Genomic DNA, 25390 nt, shown 5'->3' with positions numbered 1-25390 from the left:
GGCAATCATGGCGGATCATGTCATAGGCAACCGTGGGCATCGATGGCAGGCCAGGATATATGTCATAGGCAACCATGGGCCTCAATGGCGGATCATGATAGGTGTCGTAGGCAACCATGGGCAGTGATGGCGGATCATGATAGGTGTCGTAGGCAACCATGGGCAGTGATGGCGGACCATGGTACATGTCACAGGCAACAATGGGCAATGATGGCGGATCATATCATAGGCAACCGTGGGCATCGATGGCAGACCAGGATATATGTCATAGGTAACCATGGCCATTGGTGGCAGACCATGGTACATGTCATAGGCAACCATGGGCGTCAATGGCGGTTCATGATATGTGTCTTAGGCAACCATGGGCATCGATGGCGGACCATGACATGTGTCTTAGGCAACCATGGGCATCGATGGCGGACCATGATATGTGTCTTAGGCAACCATGGGCATCGATGGTGGACCAGGATAAAAGTCTTGGGCAACCATGGCCAATGATGGTGGACCAGGATATATGTCTTGGGCAACCATGGGCAATGATGGTGGACCAGGATATATGTCTTGGGCAACCATGGGCAATGATGGTGGACCAGGATATATGTCATAGGCAACCTGGGGCATTGATGGTGGACCATGGTCCATGTCATAGGAAACCATGGGCATCGATGGCAGATCATGATGTGTGTCTTAGAAGGGGCAGAGGCTATTCCACAAGACGGCAGAGCAGCGGAGCAAGGAGGAATAATCAGGGCCGTTTTTTATACCAGGCCCAGAACAGAAACACCTGGGACGACGGATCGAAACAAACCCAAAGCGGGAGTCGCTTCTGATCAACCTTTCTGACTACATGCTCACTGAAATGGAACAACAAGTCCTCAACAAGGGACTTGGATACGTCATGACTAAACAACATGATCCTTTTGAATTCCGAATTGAATTAAAAAAATTGATGAGGAAAATTCATCTCAAAGAATTTTTCTCTCTCGAAACTGACAACATTTATGAAGGACCTTCCAATTGTACGGGTTTGCGCAACCCCTCCACATTTTATCCTCCTCCGCAGAGTTTTTCACCGGAATCTTTGGTTTTCGAAAAGAAAGTGACGGCGGCTGTTACCGCCCTCGAGAATAAACATCAGAGACCCTTTCAAAATCTCTCTAAGGCTGAATCTAAAGCCCTGGACTCTCTATCTAAAAATCCTCTTATTATCATCAAGAAGGCTGATAAAGGTAGGGGTATTGTGATCCTTAATCGTAACGATTATATTAAAGAATGCGAAAGACAACTTGGCAATACTCATTATTATCGCGTTCTCACACAGGACCCTACCCCGGAATTATTAATACTTATCTCTGACAAAGTTTCTAAGGCTAAAGATCGAGAATGGATTTCGAAACAGGAAGCAGATTTTCTCATCAACAAAAAACCTTGTGTCCCGACGTTTTACACCCTACCTAAGGTTCACAAAACCCTTATCAACCCCCCTGGCAGGCCTATTGTGGCAGGGATTAACTCTGTCCTTGAACCCCTCTCCACTTTTGCTGACCATTACTTGAAAGGATATGTTCAAGCTATGCAATCCTATTTGAAAGATTCTAGAGATGTCATCAATAGCTATAAAAACCTTGATTTCGACCCTATTACACAGTTGCTATTGGGCCTTGATATTGTTTCTCTCTACACTAATATCCCACAACAAGCCTCTCTGGATGCGATTGAAGAAACACTTCTATCCCGCACAGATGACGATCCGGTGCCTACATCGTTTATTCTGTGGTGTGTGGAACTTGCACTCAAACGAAACTACTTCGAGTTTAACGGTAAATTCTACCAACAAACCAAGGGAACAGCTATGGGGGCGACCATGGCTCCGAGTGTGGCCAATCTTTATGTTGAGACCTTTGAGAAATCCCACATTTACAATGATCTAAATCCATTCAATACCAACATTGTAAAATGGAGTCGTTATATTGATGACATTTTGGTACTCTGGAAAGGCACTGTGGATGAGGCCAATCATTTCTTCACGTGGCTTAACAGTCTTAATACACATCTTCAGTTCACCATGACTTTGAGCAATATATCTACTAATTTTCTAGACCTCACCATTTTTTATCTAACGGGGTTCTTAAAATCAAACCTTACCACAAACCAACTGATAAGAATTCCTTGTTAGACTATTCGAGCCATCACATAAAACATTTACGTGATAACCTCCCATTTGGCCAATTTTTACGCCTCAAAAGGAATAGCTCGGATAAAGAAACATATGAGACCGAGGCTGTGAGTCTCAGTAAAAAACTTAGACAAAGAGGCTACCCCAAAAAATTGGTGAAAAAATCAGCAAAAAGGGCTTTTAATAACAATCGTGAAGCATTACTTGAACCAAAACCTGCTAAACCCAAAGATGATCGTATTGTTTGTATTAACACTTTTACAGATCAGAGTTTTGAAATTACCAACATCATCAAGAAAAATTGGAAAATCTTTGAAACCACTCCTCTAGCTATGCCATTGCCTATCTTTGCATATAAAAGAAGCACCACTATCGGCAACAGAGTTAGCAACAGCAAACTTAAATGTCCCAATATTCCTGTACCTAGACTTACCACTTTATGGGGTTTTCCCGATGCCATCGGGCACTACCCCTGTGGCTCATGTGGTGTCTGTAAATTGACTTCTAAAACTCAAATGATAGATGTTGGCCTTTCAAAACTCTGGACCCAAAAGAATTTAACAAATTGTAACACTGAGTTTGTGGTGTATATTATCACCTGTACATGTGGATTACACTATGTGGGCAAGACCACTCGTAAAGTTAAAACCAGAATCATGGAACATCGAAGCTGTCTGAAGAACAGAACTGAAAATGCTCCTATGGTGAAACACTTCAACTTGCTAAAGCACAGTCATGAAGACTTTAAATGGACTGTACTCATAGCCCTTAAAGGAACTAATTTCTCAGCTCGTGAAAAGAAACTGTTGAGGATGGAGCAAAAAATGATATATACATTACATAGTGATGTGATTGGTCTTAATGAATCTATTGATTGGCAGAATATTTAGCCACTTTTACGCTTTAGTCTTTCTCTATCACAGTAAGGTTGGCACGCTTCTCCATCTAGACCTATATATGTCGAGTACACCTCCGTATAGACCTTCTGTTCACACTTTAGGCCACTGGTTCACAGGCACTCACTCTACTTCTTAAGATGGCCGCCGCCGTGCTCTTTGTTTTCCCAGGTTCTGGCAAGATTCCACTGAACATAGAGGTAGGACTACCAAGTTACTATGACTACCTGTTAGCATCGGCGGCGGCGAGCCTCCTGAGTCACTCGGGGATTTGTTCCCGTTGAGTACAGAGCACTTACCCTCTAGCGGTTATTTTGTACAGGGTAAGCGATATTTAATTATTTTAATAGCGCTCATTTACGAGTTTAAGTGAGATGGGCTACGAGCGAATATTTATGCTAGCACCGCTTGTTTCTCTTTATCCTCTTCTAGTGCCGAATGAAGGATTCCTGCGGAACTGTTGCCTCCTTGGGCTCTCCGAAGGTATATCTGTGTTGCTTTATACCTCACACTAGCACGTCCCTGGGTGTCATCTTTGGGCTCGGGACTTAATTGACTTCCACATTCTTCTTTACCTTTTGGAGCGTTGCATGGCCCTCATAATAATCTTGAGCTATGTTGGGCGTCTGTATCTTACACTGTGAACGTAGCATCTTTCTAACTTACATTACTCTATCAGTTACGAAATGATTTCACCATTTGTTTACTTAGTGATCTACCCTTATGTACCCTCGTATTTCTGATGTACCCTTGTGACGTCTGCCTTACAGTACTTGGCATTTGTATTTTGGTCTCCCATTCTGCTGTGTGTTATACACAATTTCTGCTTTTCGGTAAGCGATTAATTACGCTTACAAGGTATTTATTATCTCTTGTAGGATTGACCATATGATCTTCTACCTCCTACTATTCAGAGTAGCGAGCACCCACAGGCGGCATTTGAGGTATTTGTTTCCTCTTTTTGTATGCCTCTGTTCATTGATTTTGAACTTTTCATAGTATCTTGCTACTCATGAGCTGACTATATGTTTGTTTGTTTTATCCCCACAGATGCTAGAGAGTGTTCACTGTTATGTGCTATTTCAACTGTTACTGGGTTGCGTTAATATCTTCCTCCTGATGAATGTTCCACACTTGTTTTAGGAACAGAAACATGACGAGATACATCTCTGTATTGTAACCAGAGACTTAAACGTATTACACAATTATTCCAAACTGAAGTAGGGTTCTATACAATTTGTTTAATAGGTACCCCCTTGTGCTCTTTTAACACACTGGTTTTGTCACTAGCCGAACTAGTTTGTTCACGTAACTTCTGTTCTAGTTTAGTTTGGTTTTATATTGAATACTGTATGTTTTGTACTGTGGACCACCTCATTTAATTGGTTGTTTTAACTTTTATGATTTATCATTAAAATTTGATCTTAATTGTGATTGGTCCCTGATGTGATAAATCGTTTTCATGTACCTCTAGCATCTACACTTTAGCTTTGTCTCTCTTTATATATACAGGTGTGTGTCTTAGACAACCATGGGCATCGATGGCGGACTATGATATAGGCAACCAGGGGCAATTATGGAAGACCATGATATATGTCACAGGCACCCATGGGCAATGACGGCGGACCATGATATATGTCAGAGGCAACCTGGGCCTTGATGGCGGACCATGATATATGTCACAGGCAACCATGGGCATTGATGGCGTACCATGGTACACGTCATAGGTAACCATGAGCATCGGTGTTGGACGATAATACTTATACCAGACCACCATGGGCACTGATGGAGGGTATGGCACAGACAACCCTGATATTGTCCTCCTCTGATGGACCACGGTCCATGTCACCAAAAGATTTAATTGTAGACCATCGTACATATCACAGATTGCCCCGTGCATGCATTGCAGACCATGGCACTTATCGGTGACACGCATGCGCACTGATGGCAGTCCATGTTACATATCACTGACAACCATGGGCATCGAGGGTGGACCACGGCACTTATTCCGGACAACCATGGACATGTATGACGGTGCATGGTACATATGACAGACAACCACAGGCAATGATGGCAATCCATAGTACATATCACAGGCAGGGATGGTGGTGCATGGCACATATCACAGAAACCCATGGGCATCAATGCCAGTCCAGGGTTAGCATGAGAAGCAACCCGGGGCTGAGATGGTGGGCCAGGGCTGGGCTGTGGCAAACTGGGGTTTCTCAAGGACCATGAAAGTAGGGTGTGTTCCTGTATCCCTTCTGTGTGACTTCTGAGCTGCGGTCCTACTTTCCTGGGCCACCCTCCCCCCCGTCCTACACATGTTGCATCGGGCGCACAACAACAAAAAGGAACTATGACTAAGGTTGTTAAGCACTTTCTGAAATGCTGCTAAAAGACACACGGTTCTGTGTGCACTGCACCTGGCCCTCATCTGGGTGACGCCCATGGGCAAACCAATGACGGCTTTGGAACCCAAAGGGGGCGGGGGGCGATGGGCTTCTTAGCAAGAGGCCACCCTCAGCACAGCCTCACCGCGAGGCCGTGTGCCTAATGCTATTGTACTTGTCAAGAATGCAAGATGTGTGTCGTTCGATCTCCCTTTGCCTGGCATGTGACATTGAATCACTCCCGCCCTGTCCTGGGATTCTCGGTGGCTGCTGTGATCACACACCTGCACTAGTTGCTGTGGGTTTTATTGCACATGACTCCGAGGGAAGCCCCGCCCACGCCCCCCCCCACCCCCCATATAAATAGGCTCCCTGCGAAGTTACTAAATACTCACTCACCTGCTCCTTCAAATCACAATTAATCACTTCACCTTCCCTGGTAGAGCTTACGGAGGACGCAAACTGTCACCCACCCTGGTGGACCCCGGGGCGCTTCACTCCCTCGCATGCCCAGGAAGTTCCTAGGGCAATCACTCCCTCACATGTCCTGATAGACTCTAGGCACTCACTTTCTCATCGGCCCTAGAAGCGCCGGTGGCGTTCATGTCGTAACTGCCCTGGTGGAGCCCAAGGCACTGAGTCCATCGCCTGCCCAGGTGGACCCTAGGGCGCTCAATCCCTCCCCTGCCTAGGTGGACCCTAGCGCACTCACTCCCACACCTGTCCTATTGGTTCCTAAGGGACTCACTCATCACATGCCCAGGTGGACCCTAGGGCACTCACTCCCACACCTGCCCTGGTGTATCCTAAGGTACTCACTCCATCACATGCCCAGGTGGACCCTAGGGCACACACTCCCACACCTGCCCTGGTGTACCCTAAGGGAGTCACTCCATCACATGCCCAAGTGGACCCTAGGGCACTCACTCCCACACCAGCCCTGGTGTATCCTAAGGGACTCACTCCATCACATGCCCAGGTGGACCCTAGGGCACACACTCCCACACCTGCCCTGGTGTACCCTAAGGGAGTCACACCATCACATGCCCAGGTGGACCCTAGGGCACACACTCCCACACCTGCCCTGGTGTACCCTAAGGGAGTCACACCATCACATGCCCAGGTGGACCCTAGGGCACTCACTCCCACACCAGCCCTGGTGTATCCTAAGGGACTCACTCCATCACATGCCCAGGTGGACCCTAGGGCACTCAATCCCTCCCCTGCCTAGGTGGACCCTAGCGCACTCACTCCCACACCTGTCCTATTGGTTCCTAAGGGACTCACTCATCACATGCCCAGGTGGACCCTAGGGCACTCACTCACACACCTGCCCTGGTGTACCCTAAGGGAGTCACTCCATCACATGCCCAAGTGGACCCTAGGGCACTCACTCCCACACCAGCCCTGGTGTATCCTAAGGGACTCACTCCATCACATGCCCAGGTGGACCCTAGGGCACACACTCCCACACCTGCCCTGGTGTACCCTAAGGGAGTCACACCATCACATGCCCAGGGGGACCCTAGGGCACACACTCCCACACCTGCCCTGGTGTACCCTAAGGGAGTCACACCATCACATGCCCAGGTGGACCCTAGGGCACTCACTCCCACACCAGCCCTGGTGTATCCTAAGGGACTCACTCCATCACATGCCCAGGTGGACCCTAGGGCACTCAATCCCTCCCCTGCCTAGGTGGACCCTAGCGCACTCACTCCCACACCTGTCCTATTGGTTCCTAAGGGACTCACTCATCACATGCCCAGGTGGACCCTAGGGCACTCACTCACACACCTGCCCTGGTGTATCCTAAGGGACTCACTCATCACATGCCCAGGTGGATCCTGGGGCACTCACTCCCACACCTGCCCTGGTGGATCCTAAAGGGGCTCACTCCATCACATGCTCAGGTGGATCCTGGGGCACTCACCCCCACACCTGCCCCGGTGTATCCTAAGGGACTCACTCCATCACAAGCCCAGGTGAACCCTAGGGCACTCACTCCCACACCAGCCCCGGTGTATCCTAAGGGACTCACTCCATCACATGCCCAGGTGGACCTTAGGGCACTCACTCCCACACCTGCCCTGGTGTATCCTAAGGGACTCACTCCATCACATGCCCAGGTGGACCCTAGGGCACACACTCCCACACCTGCCCTGGTGTACCCTAAGGGAGTCACTCCATCACATGCCCAAGTGGACCCTAGGGCACTCACTCCCACACCAGCCCTGGTGTATCCTAAGGGACTCACTCCATCACATGCCCAGGTGGACCCTAGGGCACGCACTCCCACACCTGCCATGGTGTATCCTAAGGGACTCACGCCATCACATGCCCAGGTGGACCCTAGGGCACGCACTCCCACACCTGCCCCGGTGTATCCTAAGGGACTCACTCCATCACATGCCCAGGTGGACCCTAGGGCACGCACTCCCTCGCCTACCCATGTAGACCCTGGGCCACTCAGTCTCTCCTCTGTCCTGGTGGGTGTCGTATCTCTCCTTCCCTTTGCCACATGGGTCCTAAAACACTCACTTCAGTGCCCAGGGAGACCTCAGACACTCACTCGCCTGGCCCGACCGATGTGGGAGGCCAGTAGCCTGTCTGGGTCAATGCGCTGGAGTCCATCACTAAGAACTAAGGCACTGATTTCCCTCACTTTATCCATATGATACATTCCCTCCCATTCCTGGGGCGTTCCGGAGACACTCACTCACCTGCCTCGCTAGACTTGGGACCCTAACATATTGGTATCTCCTGAGGCACTCTCCCCTCCAGATCTGAGGCGCGCATAGACCTTCCTAGAAAGAGGCCAATGCACTCACTTATTTTCGCCTGTGGCCAAGCCCCTCATAACGAGGGTGATGATGGAGATAGAAAATGCATTGTGGAGCTACACACATTGTACAACTCCAGGCCGCGAGGGCCCGATCCATGACGGGTTTTCAGGATACCCCTAGTTAATATTCATGAGACGAATTTGCATTCTAAAAGTATGCACATTTCTCCTCATGAATATTAATGAGGGATATCCTGAAAACCCGTCAGGACTCTGGCCCTCGAAGCCCGGACTTGGGCATGTGAAGAGTGTACTGCACTAAGTTGCTCTTGTTTGGGTCTTGCAGTACAGGGGCTGTTAGAGGACCATCACACCTTGTCATGAGTTCCCCTCTGCCAATGCCTCCCAGCATATACTATCCTGGCAAAAAGCTTGCGTGGCCGGCGGGTCCAAGTGGCCTGCAGTCACACAGTGAGCAACATAACGGGGCTGATGAGATGGACCTTGTGCCATACACTCAACTCATGAGACGTCACAAGTATATGTGAGTGAATTCAAATGGCATGAACTCACCTGGTGACAGAAAGCAAGATGCGTCTGGGGGAGTCTGGGTACCCCACAACCACCTGGTAAACAAGACCATGCTGTGAGTAGGGGAGTCTGTGGGGCATTGACTAACCTGGCAGGCAAGGCCGTGCTGTGAGTAGGGGAGCCTGTCAGGCATTGACTAACCTGGCGGGCAAGGCTATGCTGTGAGTAGGAGAGTCTGTCGGGCATTCGCTAACATGGCGGGAGAGGCCATACTGTGAGTAGGAGAGTCTGTGGGGAATTCACTAACCTAGCGAGCAAGGTCATGGTGCATGTAGGAGAGTCTGTGGGGCATTCACTAACCTTGGCGGGCAAGGCTGTGCTGTGAGTATGAGAGTCTGTGGGGCATTCGCTAACCTGGCGGGCACGGCCGTGCTGTGAGTAACTAACCTGGTGGGCAAGGCTGTGCTGTGAGTAGGAGAGTCTGTGGGGCATTCGCTAACCTGGCGGGCATGGCGGTGCTGTGTGTAGGAGAGTCTGTGGGGCATTCGCTAACGTGGCAGGCACGGCCGTGCTGTGAGTAGGAGAGTCTGTGGGGCATTCGCTAAACTGGCGGGCAAGGCCCTGCTGTGAGTAGGAGAGTCTGAGTGGCATTCGCTAACCTGGCGGGATAGGCCATGCTGTGAGTAGGAGAGTCTGTGGGGCATTCGCTAACTTGGCGGGCACGGCCGTGCTGTGAGTAGGAGAGTCTGTGGGGCATTCGTTAACCTGGAGGGCAAGGCCATGCTGTGAGTAGGAGAGTCTGTGGAGCATTCGCTAACCTGGCGGGCAAGGCCATGCTGTGAGTAGGAGAGTCTGTGGGGCATTTGCTAACCTGGCGGGCACAGCTATGCTGTGAGAGTGAGTAGGAGAGTCTGTGGGGCATTCCCTAACATGGCGGGCAAGGCCATACTGCGAGTAGGAGAGTCTGTGGGGAATTCACTAACCTAGCGGGCAAGGCCATGGTGCTTGTAGGAGAGTCTGTGGGGCATTCGTTAACCTGGCGGGATAGGCCATGCTGTGAGTAGGAGAGTCTGTGGGGCTTTCACTAACCTGGTGGTAAGGCCGTGCTGTGAGCAGGAGAGTCTGTGTGGCATTCGCTAACCTGGCGGGATAGGCCATGCTGTGAGTAGGAGAGTCTGTGGGGCATTCGCTAACCTAGCGGGCAAGGTCATGGTGCCTATAGGAGAGTCTGTGGGGCATTCACTAACCTGGCGGGCAAGGCTGTGCTGTGAGTAGGAGAGTCTGTGGGGCATTCGCTAACCTGGCGGGCATGGCGGTGCTGTGTGTAGGAAAGTCTGTGGGGCATTCGCTAACCTGGCAGGCACGGCCGTGCTGTGACTAGGAGAGTCTGTGGGGCATTCGCTAACCTGGTGGGCAAGGCCATGCTGTGAGTAGGAGAGTCTGTGGGGCATTTGCTAACCTGGCGGGCACGGCCGTGCTGTGAGTAACTACCCTGGTGGGCAAGGCAGTGCTGTGTGTAGGAGAGTCTGTGGGGTATTTGCTAACCTGGCGGGCAAGGCCGTGCTTTGAGTAGGAGAGGCTGTGGGGCATTCGCTAACCTGGCGGGCACGGCGGTGCTGTGTGTAGGAGAGGCTGTGGGGCATTCGCTAACCTGGCGGGCACAGCTGTGCTGTGAGTAGGAGAGTCTGTGGGGCATTCGCTAACCTGGCAAGCACAGCCGTGCTGTGAGTAGGAGATTCTGTGGGGCATTCGCTAGGATGGTGGGCAAGGCCGTGCTGTGATTAGGAGAGTCTGTGGGCATTCGATAACCTGGCGGGCACGGCCGTGCTGTGAGTAACTAATCTGGCGGGCAAGGCAGTGCTGTGTGTAGGAGAGTCTGTGGGGCATTTGCTAACCTGCCTGGCAAAGCCATGCTTTGAGTAGGAGAGTCTGTGGGGTACTCGCTAACCTGGCGGGCAAGGCCGTGCTGTGAGTAGGAGAGTATGTGGGGCATTCGCTAACCTGGAGGGCAAGGCCATGCTGTGAGTGGGTGAGTCTGTAGGGTATTCGCTAACCTGGCGTGCACGGCCGTGCTGTGAGTAGAAGAGTCTGTGGGGTATTCGCTAACCTGGTGGGCAAGGCTGTGCTGTGAGTAGGAGAGTCTGTGGGGTATTCGCTAACCTGGCGTGCACGGCCGTGCTGTGAGTAGGAAAGTCTGTGGGGCATTGACTGACCTGCCGGGCAAGGCAATGCTGTGAGTAGGAGAGTCTGTGGGGCATTCGCTGATCTGGCGGGCACGGCCATGCTTTGTGTAGGAGAGTCTGTGGGGCATTCGCTAACCTGGCGTGCACGGCCATGCTGTTAGTAGGCAGTCTGTGGGGTATGAGCTTACCTGGTGGGCAAGGCCGTGCTGTGTGTAGTAGAGTCTGTGGGGCATTTGCTGACATGGCGGGCAAGGCCGTGCTGTGAGTAGGGGAGTCTGTGGGGCATTTGCTGACCTGGCGGGCACGGCCGTGCTTCGTGTAGGTGAGTCTGTGGGGCATTCACTAACCTGGCGGGCAAGGCCATGCTGTGAATAGGAGAGTCTGTGGGACATCCGCTGACCTGGCGAGCACGGCCGTGCTGTGAATAGAAGAGTCTGTGGTGCATTCACTCACCTGGAAAACAAGGCCATGCTGTGAGAAGGAGAGTCTGTGGTGCATTCACTCACCTGGAAAACAAGGCCATGCTGTGAGTAGGAGAGTCTGCATGGCATTCACTGACCTGACATGCACGGCCATGCTGTGAGTGGGAGAGTCTGTGGGGCATTTACCAACCTGGCGGGCAATCACTAACCAGGCGGGGAAGGCCGTGCTGTGAGTAGGAGAGTCTGTGGGGCATTCACTAACCTGGCGGGCAAGGCCATGCTGTGAGTAGGAGCGTCTGTGGGGCATTCACTCACCTGGAAAACAAGGCCATGCTGTGAGTGGAAGAGTCTGTGGGGCATTCACTAACCTGGCGGGCACGGCCATGGTGCGAGTTTGAGAGTCTCTGGGGCATTCACTAACCTGGCGGGCAAGTCTGTGCTGTGAGTAGGAGAGTCTGTAGGGCATTTGCTAACCTGGCGGGCACAGCCGTGCTGTGGGTAACTAACCTGGCGGGCAAGGCCATGCTGTGAGTAGGAGAGTCTGTGGGGCATTCACTAACCTGGTGGGCAAGGCCGTGCTGTGAGTAGGAGAGTCTGTGAGGCATTCGCTAACCTGGCGGTCAAGGCTGTGCTATGTGTACGAGAGTCTGTGGGGCATTTGCTAACCTGGTGGGCAAGGCCGTGCTGTGAGTAGGAGAGTCTGTGGGGCATTTGCAAACCTGGCAGGCACGGCCGTGCTGAGAGTAGGAGAGTCTGTGGGGCATTCGCTTACCTGGCGCGCAAGGCCGTGCTGTGTGTAGGAGAGTCTGTGGGGCATTCGCTGACATTGCAGGCAAGGCCGTGCTGTGTGTAGGAAGGTCTGCGGGGAATTTGCTGACCTGGCAGGCAAGGCCGTGCTGTGAGTAGGAGAGTCTGTGGGGCATTCGCTAACCTGGCGGGCAAGGCCGTGCTGTGAGTAGGAGAGTCTGTGGGACATTCGCTAACCTGGCGGGCAAGGCCGTGCTGTGAGTAGGAAAGTCTGTGGGGCATTGACTGACCTGCCGGGCACGGCCGTGCTGTTAGTAGGACAGTCTGTGGGGCATTCGCTTACGTGGCGGGCAAGGCCGTGCTGTGTGTAGTAGAGTCTGTGGGGCATCCGCTGACCTGGCGGGCACGGCCGTGCTGCGTGTAGCAGAGTCTGAGGGGCATTCACTAACCTGGCGGGCACGGCCATGCTGTGAATAGAAGAGTCTGTGGGGCATTCACTCACCTGGAAAACAAGGCCATGCTGTGAGTAGGAAAGTCTGTGGGGCATTCACTCACCTGGAAAACAAGGCCATGCTGTGAGTAGGAGAGTCTGCATGGCATTCACTGACCTGACATGCACGGCCATGCTGTGAGTGGGAGAGTCTGTGGGGCATTCACTAACCTGGCAGTCAATCAATAACCTGGCGCGCAAGGCCGTGCTGTGAGTAGGAGAGTCTGTGGGGCATTCACTAACCTGGCGGGCAAGGCCATGCTGGGAGTAGGAGAGTCTGTGGGGCATTCACTAACCTGGCGGGCAAGGCCATGCTGTGAGTAGGAGAGTCTGTGGGGCATTCACCCACCTGGAAAACAAGGCCATGCTGTGAGTAGGAGAGTCTGCATATCATTCACTAACCTGACAGGCACGGCCATGCTGTGAGTGGGAGAGTCTGTGGGGCATTCACTAACTTGGCTGGCAAGGCCATGGTGCGAGTAGGAGAGTCTGTGGGGCATTCACTAACCTGGCAGGCAAGGCCGTGCTGCGTGTAGGTGAGTCTGTGGGGCATTCACTAACCTGGCGGGCAAGGCCATGCTGTGAATAGGAGAGTCTGTGGGACATTCGCTGACCTGGCGAGCACGGCCGTGCTGTGAATAGAAGAGTCTGTGGTGCATTCACTCACCTGGAAAACAAGGCCATGCTGTGAGAAGGAGAGTCTGTGGTGCATTCACTCACCTGGAAAACAAGGCCATGCTGTGAGTAGGAGAGTCTGCATGGCATTCACTGACCTGACATGCACGGCCATGCTGTGAGTAGGAGAGTCTGTGGGGCATTCACTAACCTGGTGGGCAAGGCCATGCTGTAAGTAGGAGCGTCTGTGGGGCATTCACTCACCTGGAAAACAAGGCCATGCTGTGAGTGGGAGAGTCTGTGGGGCATTCACTAACCTGGCGGGCACGGCCATGGTGCGAGTTTGAGAGTCTCTGGGGCATTCACTAACCTGGCGGGCAAGTCTGTGCTGTGAGTAGGAGAGTCTGTAGGGCATTTGCTAACCTGGCGGGCACAGCCGTGCTGTGGGTAACTAACCTGGCGGGCAAGGCCATGCTGTGTGTAGGAGAGTCTGTGGGGCATTTGCTAACCTGGTGGGCAAGGCCATGCTGTGAGTAGGAGAGTCTGTGGGGCATTCACTAACCTGGTGGGCAAGGCCGTGCTGTGAGTAGGAGAGTCTGTGAGGCATTCGCTAACCTGGCGGTCAAGGCTGTGCTATGTGTACGAGAGTCTGTGGGGCATTTGCTAACCTGGTGGGCAAGGCCGTGCTGTGAGTAGGAGAGTCTGTGGGGCATTTGCAAACCTGGCAGGCACGGCCGTGCTGTGAGTAGGAGAGTCTGTGGGGCATTCTCTTACCTGGCGGGCAAGACCGTTCTGTGAGTAGGAGAGTCTGTGGGGTATTCACTAACCTGGCAGGCAATCACTAACCTGGCGGGCAAGGCTGTGCTGTGAATAGGAGAGTCTGTGTGGCATTCACTAACCTGGCGGGCAAGGCCATGCTGGGAGTAGGAGAGTCTGTGGGGAATTCACTAACCTAGCGGGCAAGGTCATGGTGCATGCAGAGGAGTCTGTGGGGCATTCACTAACCTGGCAGGCAAGGCCGTGCTGTGAGTAGGAGAGTCTGTGTGGCATTCACTAACCTGGCGGGCAAGACCATGCTGGGAGTAGGAGAGTCTGTGGGGCATTCACTCACCTGGAAAACAAGGCCATGCTGTGAGTAGGAGAGCCAGTGGGGAATTCACTAACCTGGCGGGCAATCACTAACCTGGCGGGCAATACTGTGCTGTGAGTAGGAGAATCTGTGGGGTATTCACTAACCTGGCAGGCAATCACTAACCTGGCGGGCAAAGCCGTGCTGTGAGTAGGAGAGTCTGTGGGGCATTCACTAACCTGGTGGGCAAGGCCATGCTGGGAGTAGGAGAGTCTGTGGGGCATTTGCTAACCTGGCGGGCAAGGCCATGCTGTGAGTAGGAGAGTCTGTTGGGCATTCACTAACCTGGTGGCCAAGGCCATACTGTGAGTAGGAAAGTCTGTGGGGAATTCACTAACCTAGCGGGCAAGGTCATGGTGCATGTAGGAGAGTCTGTGGGGCATTCACTAACCTGGCGGGCAAGGCCGTGCTGTGAGTAGGAGACTCTGTGGGGCATTCACTAACATGGCGGGCAATCACTAACCTGTCGGGCAAGGCTGTGCTGTGAGTAGGAGAGTCTGTGGGACATTCACTAACCTGGCGGGCAAGGCCATGCAGGGAGTAGGAGAGTCTGTGGGGCATTCACTAAGCTGGCGGGCAAGGACATGCTGTGAGTAGGAGTGAGTAGGAGAGACTGTGGGGCATTCACTAACCTGGCTGGCAAGGCCATATTGCGAGTAGGAGAGTCTGTGGGGAATTCACTAACCTAGCGGGCAAGGTAATGGTGCATGCAGGAGAGTCTGTGGGGCATTCGCTAACCTGGCGGGCACGGTGGTGCAGTGTGTAGGAGAGTCTGCGGGGCATTTGCTAACCTGGCGGGCAAGGCCGTGCTGTGAGTAGGAGAGTCTGTGGGGCATTCGCTAACCTGGCGGGCTAGGCCATGCTGTGAGTAGGAGAGTCTGTGGGCATTCACTAACCTTGTGGGCACGGCCGTGCTGTGAGTAGGAGAGTCTGTGGGGCATTCGCTAGCCTGGTGGGCAAGGCCGTGCTGTGATTAGGAGAGTCTGTGGGGCATTCGCTAACCTGGCGGGCACGGCCATGCTGAGAGTAGGAGTGAGTAGGAGAGTCTGTGGGGCATTCACTAACTTGGCAGGCAAGGCCATACTGCGAGTAGGAGAGTCTGTGGGGAATTCACTAACCTAGCAGCCAAGGTCATGGTGCATGTAGGAGAGTCTGTGGGGCATTCACTAACCTGGCGTGCAAGGCTGTGCTGTGAGTATGAGAGTCTGTGGGGCATTCACTCACCTGGCCGGCATGGCCGTGCTGTGAGTGGGAGAGTCTGTGGGGCATTCGCTAACCTGGCGGCCACGGCCGTGCTATAAGTAACTAACCTGGCAGGCAAGGCAGTGCTGTGTGTAGGAGAGTCTGTGGGGTACTCGCTAACCTGGCGGGCAAAGCAATGCTGTGAGTAGGAGAGTCTGTGGGGCATTCGCTAACCTGGCAGGCAAGGCCGTGCTTTGAGTAGGAGAGTCTGTGGGGCATTTGCTAACCTGGCGGACACGGCTGTGCTGTGAGTAGGAGAGTCTGTGGGGCATTCACTAACCTGGCGGGCAAGGCCGTGCTGTGAGTAGGAGAGTCTGTGGGACATTCGCTAACCTGGGGGGGGGCAAGGCCGTGTTGTGAGTAGGAAAGTCTGTGGGGCATTCACTGACCTGCCGGGCAAGGCCGGGCTGTGAGTAGGAGAGTCTGTGGGGGATTCGCTGATCTGGCGGGCACGACCGTGCTGTGTGTAGGAGAGTCTGTGGGGCATTCGCTAAACTGGCGGGCAAGGCCGTGCTGTGTGTAGGAGAGTCTGTGGGACATTCGCTGACATGGCGGGCAAAACCGTGCTGTGTGTTGGAGAGTCTGCGGGGAATTCGCTGACCTGGCGGCAAAGCCGTGCTGTGAGTAGGAGAGTCTGTGGGACATTCGCTGAGATGGCGGGCAAGGCTGTGCTGTGTGTTGGAGAGTCTGCGGGGAATTCGCTGACCTGGCGGCAAAGCCGTGCTGTGAGTAGGAGAGTCTGTGGGACATTCGCTGACATGGCGGGCAAGGCCGTGCTGTGTGTTGGAGAGTCTTCGGGGAATTCGCTGACCTGGCGGCAAAGCCGTGCTGTGAGTAGGAGAGTCTGTGGGGCATTTGCTGACCTGGCAGGCACGGCCTTGCTTCATGTAGGAGAGTCTGTGGGGCATTGACTAACCTGGCGGGCAAGGCCATGCTGTGTATAGGAGAGTCTGTGGTGCATTCGCTGACCTGGCGGGCACGGCCGTGCTGCGAGTAGAAGAGTCTGTGGGGCATTCACTCACCTGGAAAACAAGGCCATGCTGTGAGTAGGAGAGTCTGTGGGGCATTCACTCACCTGGAAAATAAGGCCATGCTGTGAGTAGGAGAGTCTGCATGGCATCCACTAACCTGACAGGCACGGCCATGCTGTGAGTGGGAGAGTCTAGGGGGCATTCACTAACCTAGCGGTCAATCACTAACCTGGCAGGCAAGGCCGTGCTGTGAGTAGGAGAGTCTGTGGGGCATTCACTAACCTGGCAGGCAATCACTAACCTGGCGGGCAAGGCCATGCTGGGAGTAGGAGAGTCTGTGGGGCATTCACTAACCTGGCGGGCAATCACTAACCTGGCTGGCAAGGCTGTGCTGTGAGCAGGAGAGTCTCTGGGGCATTCACTAACCTGGCGGGCAAGGCCATGGTGCGAGTAGGAGAGTCTCTGGGGCATTCACTAATCTAGCGGGCAAGGCCGTGCTGTGAGTAGGAGAGTCTGTGGGGCATTCGCTAACCTGGCGGGCACGGCCGTGCTGTGAGTAACTAGCCTGGCAGGCAAGGCCATGCTGTGTGTAGGAGAGTCTGTGGGGCATTTGCTAACATAGTGTGCAAGGCCATGCTGTGAGTAGGAGAGTCTGTGGGGCATTTGCTAACCTGGTGGGCAAGTCCGTGCTGTGAGTAGGAGAGTCTGTGGGGCATACGCTAACCTGGCGGGCACGGCCGTGCTGTGAGTAGGAGAGTCTGTGGGGCATTCGCTGACCTGGCGGGCACGGCAGTAGAAGAATAGAAGAATATGTGGGGCATTCACTCACCTGGAAAACAAGGCCATGCTATGAGTAGGAGAGTCTGTGGGCATTCACTCACCTGGCAGGCAATCACTAACCTGGCGGGCAAGGCCATGCTAGGAGGAGAGTCTGTGGGGCATTCACTAGCCTGGCGGGCAATCACTAACCTGGCAGGCAAGGCTGCGCTGTGAGTAGGGGAGTCTCTGGGGCATTCACTAACCTGGCGGGCAAGGCCATGGTGCGAGAAGGAGAGTCTATGGGGCATTCACTTACCTGGTGGGCAAGGCCGTGCTGTGAGTAACTAACCTGGCGGGCAAGGCCATGCTGTGTGTAGAAGAGTCTGTGGGGCATTCCTTAACCTGGCGGGCAAGACTATGCTGCGAGTAGCAGAGTCTGTGGGGCATTCACTAACTTGGCGGGCAAGGCCATGATGCGAGTAGGAGAGTCTGTAGGGCATTCACTAACCTGGCGAGCAAGGCCATGCTGCGAGTAGCAAAGTCTGTAGGGCATTCCTTAGCGTGGCGGGCAAGGCCATGCTGCGAGTAGCAGAGTCTGAGGGGCATTCGCTGACCTGGCAGGCAAGGCCATGCTGCGAGTAGAAGAGTCTGTGGGGCATTCACTAACATGGCGAGCAAGGCCGTGCTGTGAGTAGGAGAGTCTGTGGGGGCATTCACTCACCTGGCGGGCAAGGCCGTGCGGTGAGTAGGAGAGTCTGTGAGGCATTCACTAACCTGGCGAGCGAGACCATGCTGTGAGTAGGAGAGTCTGTGGGGCATTCCTTAACCTGGTGGGCAAGGCCGTGCTGCGAGTAGCAGAGTCTGTGGGGCATTCACTAACTTGGCGGACAAGGCCATGCTGCGAGTAGGAGAGTCTGTGGGGCATTCACTAACCTGGTGAGAAGGCCATGCTGCGAGTAGCAGAGTCTGTGGGGGCCTTCTTTAACCTGGCGGGCAAGGCCATGCTACGAGTAGCAGAGTCTGTGGGGCATTCACTAACTTGGCGGGCAAGGCCATGCTGCGAGTAGGAGAGTCTGTGGGGCATTCACTGACCTGGCGGGTAAGGCTGCATTGTGAGTAGGGGAGTCTCTGGGGCATTCACTAACCTGGCGGGCACGGCCGTGCTGTGAGTAGGAGAGTCTGTGGGGCATTCGCTGACCTGGCGGGCAAGGCCATGCTGTGGACCAAAGAGTCTGCGTGGCACACACTCAATGTCGTAATGAGTATGCGCGAGTATTTGTGGCATGTACCCAATCAGTGAATACATTAAAGATGTGGTTGAGGGTGTCTGGGTTTCCCAAAATCACCTTGTGAAGAAAACCATGCCGTGGACGAGGGAGTCTGTGTTCCTGCCAGATAAAGCCAGGCTGTGAGTGATGGAGTGTGTGTAGCCTGGAAGATGTGGTTCAAGGAGTTTAGGTCCCCCACACTCACCTAGCGATTATTGTGGGTAAGAGAGTCTGTGGGGCAATCACTAACCTGGTGGGCAAGCTGAAGATCAGGTTAAGGGTGACTGGGGAATCCAAAATCAGCTGTTGAAGAAGGCCATGCTGAGGGTGAGGGATGTTGGTGTGTGGGTGCTCATGGCACACACCCAACTGGCGAACATGGCCTGCTGTAGACGAGGGAGTCTGTGTGGCAAACACTCAGCTACGAACAAGGCCATGCTCTGGGCTAGGGAGTCTGTGTGGCACACACCCAGCTATGAACAAGGCCATGCTCTGGGCTAGGGAGTCTGTGTGGCACACACCCAGCTATGAACAAGGCCATGCTCTGGGCTAGGGAGTCTGTGTGGCACACACCCAGCTATGAACAAGGCCATGCTCTGGGCGAGGGAGTCTGTGTGGCACACACTCAGCTATGAACAAGCATGCTCTGGGCGAGGGAGTCTGTGTGGCAGGCACGCACATGGGGCTGAGGGATCCTGGGTACCCTACATTCACCTGAATAACAAGGCGATGCCGCGGGCGAGTGGGTGCTCGTGGTACACACTCACCTGGTGAGCAATGCGGTGCCGTGGGTGAGTGGGTGTTCGTGGTACACACTCACCTGGTGAACAAGGCGATGCCGCGGGCGAGTGGCTGCTCGTGGTACACACTCACCTGGTGGTGAGTGGGTGCTCGTGGTACACACTCACCTGGTGAGCAATGCGGTGCCGTGGGCGAGTGGGTGCTCGTGGTGCACACTCACCTGGTGGTGTGTGGGTGCTCGTGGTGAGTGGCTGCTCGTTGTACACACTCACCTGGTGAACAGGGCGATGCCGTGGGCGAGTGGGTGCTCGTGGTACACACTCACCTGGTGGTGAGTGGGTGCTCGTGGTATACACTCACCTGGTGAACAGGGCGATGCCGTGGGCGAGTGGGTGCTCGTGGTACACACTCACCTGGTGGTGAGTGGGTGCTCGTGGTATACACTCACCTGGTGAACAGGGCGATGCCGTGGGCGAGTGGGTGCTCGTGGTACACACTCACCTGGTGGTGAGTGGGTGCTCGTGGTACACACTCACCTGGTGAACAGGGCGATGCCGTGGGCCAGAAGGTCCACGTTTGCCAGGCGCCAGCTTTCTCGGATCAGTTCCTTCTCTGTTTGGGATAAGGCACCCCCCGCCATCGTCCTAGAGGGGTGTCTGGTCTCTCGGTGAAAGTTCAGATATGCAGCGACTCTACAGAAGAGTGTCCAGATGTGCAGTGCCAGTAGGGTCCAGATGTTGACTGACTCAGCAGAGTAGCCAGAAGCTCGGCGACCCGCGGGGACAAGAGAGGACCCGAATGTCTAGCGATAGCGATGAAAGCGTCCAGATGTGCGAACGCTTCTGGGGACAGCGTCCAGATGTGCAGGGGGGGGGCACGAAAAGCGAGCCGGGATTGGGTCGACCCCCAGGGTATTGCCCTGCTGTGCCGCAAATTAAAGGGGTGTGAGGGTCGAGGTGTGCAGCGAAAGCTAAAAACACGGTCCAGATCTGGAGCGATGCAGGGGTGGGGGCAGAAGAGAAATAACCAAAGAGGAAAGGATCCAGATGTGTGGCAGCAGCTCTGGGGAGGGTCCGACCGGGCGACACCAGCTGCGGAGGTCCGGGTGGGTAGCAGTTGAGAAGGGCGTCCAGGTGTGTGCCAGGCAGTCGGTGGGGTGTGGTCCCGGCGCGCAACAAGTCACCCCGAAAAAGCGGCTCAAGGTGTGGCGTGGCTGGAGTCCGCCCGCGCTGGATGCATGCAGTGGTGGTTCAGGATGCGCCTGGCGTCTGGCAGGCAGCGGCTGCGATTGCCCAGCTGCGACTGGGCAGCTGAGTAGACCCTCCCCTCCTACACACGCGCTCCCCGGGGCAGCCCCTGTGCGCCTGCACGCGCTGCCGATCGCCAGGTCTCCGTGTTCTGCGATGCCTTCCAGCGCCGTGTGGGTCTTGAAAGTAGGAGTTTATTTCTGCTCAGACACGGATGGGTGCGATGCCACCACTAGGGAGGTACCCCGTGCATGTGAGATAGGCAGACGCCGGGCACCCCTGGCACCTGCCCTGCGCCGATCCCACGTGCTGCACAACAACGTCTACACGCCTCCTGCGCCTACCACAGGAGTGCAAAATCCAGCGCTACTCCTCCCCAAGTGTCCTGGATTAAAACAAGCACTATCCACTCACTACCCGCACCCATCCAAGCTATGTCGGATACCAAGTACTTCCAAATCCCGGCCTGCGCCAATGACAAGTGTCCAGGATACCAAGTACTTCCAAATCCCGGCCTGCGCCAATGACAAGTGTCCAGGATACCAAGTACTTCCAAATCCCGGCCTGCGCCAGTGACAAGTGTCCTGGATTCCAGGTGCTGCTGGGTCATTACCTACACATACCCCAAGTGTCCAGGATTCCTGGCGCTGCTGGGTCCCTACCTGCACATACCCCAAGTGTCCAGGATTCCAGGTGCTGCTGGGTCCCTACCTGCACATACCCAAGTGTCCATGATTCCAGGTGCTGCTGGGTCCCTACCTGCACATACCCCAAGTGTCCAGGATTCCAGGGGCTAATGGGTCCCTACCTGCACATACCCCTAGTGTCCAGGATTCCAGGTGCTGCTGGGTCCCTACCTGCACATACCCCAAGTGTCCAGGATTCCAGGGGCTAATGGGTCCCTACCTGCACATACCCCAAGTGTCCAGGATTCCTGGCGCTGCTGGGTCCCTACCTGCACATACCCCAAGTGTCCAGGATTCCAGGTGCTGCTGGGTCCCTACCTGCACATACCCAAGTGTCCATGATTCCAGGTGCTGCTGGGTCCCTACCTGCACATACCCCAAGTGTCCAGGATTCCAGGGGCTAATGGGTCCCTACCTGCACATACCCCAAGTGTCCAGGATTCCTGGCGCTGCTGGGTCCCTACCTGCACATACCCTAAGTGTCCAGGATTCTAGGTGCTGATGGGTCCCTACCTGCACATACCCCAAGTGTCCAGGATTCCTGGCGCTGCTGGGTACCTACCTGCACATACCCTAAGTGTCCAGGATTCTAGGTGCTGATGGGTCCCTACCTGCACATACCCTAAGTGTCCAGGATTCCAGGGGCTAATGGGTCCCTACCTGCACATACCCCAAGTGTCCAGAATTCCAGGGGTTGCTGGGTCCCTACCTACACATAACCAAGAGTCTAGGATTCCTGGCGCTGCTGGGTCCCTACCTGCACATACCCAAGTGTCCAGGATTCCTGGCGCTGCTGGGTCCCTACCTGCACATACCCTAAGTGTCCAGGATTCTAGGTACTGATGGGTCCCTACCTGCACATACCCCAAGTGTCCAGGATTCCTGGTGCTGCTGGGTCCCTACCTGCACATACCCTAAGTGTCCAGGATTCCAGGGGCTAATGGGTCCCTACCTGCACATACCCTAAGTGTCCAGGATTCTAAGTACTGATGGGTCCCTACCTGCACATACGCCAAGTGTCCAGGATTCCAGGGGCTAATGGGTCCCTACCTGCACATACCCCAAGTGTCCAGGATTCCTGGTGAGGATGGGTCCCTACCTTCACATACCCCAAGTGTCCAGGATTCCTGGCGCTGCTGAGTCCCTACCTTCACATACCCTAAGTGTCCAGGATTCCTGGTGCTGATGGGTCCCTACCTGCACATACCCTAAGTGTCCAGGATTATAGGAGCTAATGGGTCCCTACCTGCACATACCCTAAGTGTCCAGGATTCTAGGTACTGATGGGTCCCTACCTGCACATACCCCAAGTGTCCAGGATTACTGGTGCTGCTGGGTCCCTACCTGCACATACCCTAAGTGTCCAGGATTCTAGGTGCTGATGGGTCCCTACCTGCACATACCCTAAGTGTCCAGAATTCCAGGGGCTATTGGGTCCCTACCTGCACATACCCCAAGTGTCCAGGATTCCAGGGGCTGACGGGTCCCTACCTGCACATACCCCAAGTGTCCAGGATTCCTGGTGCTGCTGGGTCCCTACCTGCACATACCCTAAGTGTCCAGGATTCTAGGTGCTGATGGGTCCCTACCTGCACATACCCTAAGTGTCCAGAATTCCAGGGGCTATTGGGTCCCTACCTGCACATACCCCAAGTGTCCAGGATTCCAGGAGCTTATGGGTCCTTACCTGCACATTCCCCAAGTGTCCAGGATTCCAGGTGCTGATGGGTCCTTACTGCACATTCCCCAAGTGTCCAGGATTCCAGGTGCTGATGGGTCCTTACCTGCACATTCCCCAAGTGTCCAGGATTCCAGGTGCTGATGGGTCCTTACCTGCACATTCCCCAAGTGTCCAGGATTCCAGGTGCTAATGGGTCCTTACCTGCACATGCCCCAAGTGTCCAGGATTCCAGGAGCTGATGGGTCCTTACCTGCACATTCCCCAAGTGTCCAGGATTCCAGGTGCTGATGGGTCCTTACCTGCACATACCCCAAGTGTCCAGGATTCCAGGTGCTGATGGGTCCTTACCTGCACATTCCCCAAGTGTCCAGGATTCCAGGTGCTGATGGGTCCTTACCTGCACATACCCAAGTGTCCAGGATTCCAGGTGATGCTGGGTTCCTACCTGCACATACCCCAAGTGTCCAGGATTCCAGGGGCTGATGGGTCCTTACCTGCACATTCGCCAAGTGTCCAGGATTCCAGGTGCTGATGGGTCCTTACCTGCACATTCCCCAAGTGTCCAGGATTCCAGGTGCTGATAGGTCCTTACCTGCACACACCCAAGTGTCCAGGATTCCAGGTGATGCTGGGTCTCTACCTGCACATACCCCAAGTGTCCAGGATTCCAGGAGCTGCTGGGTGCCTACCTGCACATACCCCCAAGTATCAAGGATTCCAGGTGCTGCTGGGTCCTTACTGTACATACCCTGAGTGTCCAGGATTCCAGGTGCTGCCGGATCCCTACCTGCACATACCCCAGGTGTCAGGATACCAAGTGCTAATGGGTCGCTACCTGCACATACACCAAGTGTCCAGGATACCAGGTGCTGATGAGTCCCTACCTGCACATACCCCAAGTGTCCAGGATTCCAGGTGCTGCTGCGACCCCACCTGCACATTCTCCAAGTGTCCAGGATACCAAGAGGTCCCAAATACCGATCTGCGCTTAGCCCCCGACCCCCACCCCCACTCACTCTATTATTCTGTGGTAGTGTAATTTATAGCCGAATGAAATCCAGTCAGAAGCATCGATCAAAGGCAGTCAATTTCATTGTGTTTCACTGTCTTTCAATGGTTCTGCCTCAGTCTATATGTCCATGTCTGACGTTGACGTTCACTCTCTCTCTCCCTCCCTCCCTGGCACTATCATTCTCTCTCTAGTTTCTCTCTCTCTGTCTCTCGCTTTCTCTCTGGTTCTCTCTCACACACCTTGCTCTCTGGTTCTCTCGCGTCTCTCTCTCTGATCTCTCTCTCTCTCTCTCTCTCCCCCTCGGTTTCTCTCTGTTCTCTCTCATCTGTCTCTTTCACTTTCTTGCTTTCACTCTGGTTCTCTCTGATCTGTCTCTCTTGCTGTATCCCTGGTTCTCTCACACGCTTCGCTCTCTGGTTCTCTCTCGTCTCTCTCTCTCTCTCTCTCTGATCTCTCTCTCTCCTGTTACGTAGCGTACCACTGGTTGTACGCACGTGCGAGCCTCAATCCAGCTCGCGCAGGCGGGTTATAATAAAGAAGGACCAGCAGACGAGATTCGCCGCCGGGACCCCAAACTGAGCAGACGTGTCAGTGCCTTATTCAGACAAGTGCGTGTGTGATGCGAGGGGTGGCCTGGGGCGGACCTGTATGGCAACATTGGTGATGAGGGAAGTACAGCGTGAGAGTGATCGGAACTCTTGAGAGCTTTCTCAACATCGGATGAGGCGTTCCGACACGCTCCACAGTACCGAATCCTACGCAGCAAGTTGCCGCCATATTGGCAGATTGTACGCGACGGTTGCGGCCCGAAAGGGTGCTTGTGCACCGCTCGTGATACATATTTAAACAATCTTTGGAACTTTCATGGCCATCAGTCTCACGATGGCCGTGATTTATTGACTTTGCATGAGGTTTGGAAACCTCAGCCTACTCCATTCCAGCAATCAAGAGGAGAGGAGCTGTGTATGCTGATCCTGCCAAGGGGAGGCACCCCAAAGGAAGAGACCGCCTGCAGGTGCTTTGAAGTTTGTGCCTGGTGCAAGAGGAGGGTGACTGTGTAGGTCACGCCCATACATTCCTGCAACTGGGAAACATCTACATCTGAGCTCCATCCTGTCTGTGAGAAGAACACCAACAGGAGGTGCCCTCAAAGCTGAATAACCAAGTGAGAGGAGAGTGCACTCTCCGAGGACAGGAGACAGACTTGCAGCCTCAAACAATAGAGTGAGGTGCTCATGCAGTCTGTAAGCATGGGAGAACAGGATGGTGCCACTGTGGCTCCAGCGCACATGCCACACAGACAACAAGGTACTTTGTCGCCCATGCCGGAGTTTGACCTTTCGGGCCCCCCTTCGAAGCTTGGACCCAAATGGTTGTCATGGGTGAAGAAGCTGGAAATGTTCTTTAGAGCCACGG

The 25390-nt window shown here is 54.2% G+C and overlaps 1 protein-coding gene across 1 annotated transcript in view; it reads right to left on the bottom strand.

The window, feature by feature from the left end:
• NGB (neuroglobin) overlaps nt 1–20868 on the bottom strand; it is a 117690-nt gene extending 96822 nt beyond the window's left edge. Inside the window, exon 1 of the mRNA XM_069638010.1 lies at nt 19885–20868. Coding sequence (XP_069494111.1) covers nt 19885–19988 — 104 coding nt within the window. The 5' untranslated portion in view covers nt 19989–20868. The remainder of the gene's footprint in view (nt 1–19884) is intronic.
• Nucleotides 20869–25390: the final 4522 nt, after the last annotated feature.

Source organism: Ambystoma mexicanum, chromosome 14 (assembly GCF_040938575.1).
Source record: "Ambystoma mexicanum isolate Mex_15411 chromosome 14, UKY_AmexF1_1, whole genome shotgun sequence".
NCBI lineage: Eukaryota > Metazoa > Chordata > Amphibia > Caudata > Ambystomatidae > Ambystoma > Ambystoma mexicanum.
Note: the sequence above shows the minus strand (reverse complement) of the source record. Positions and strands in the feature narration are given on the sequence as shown.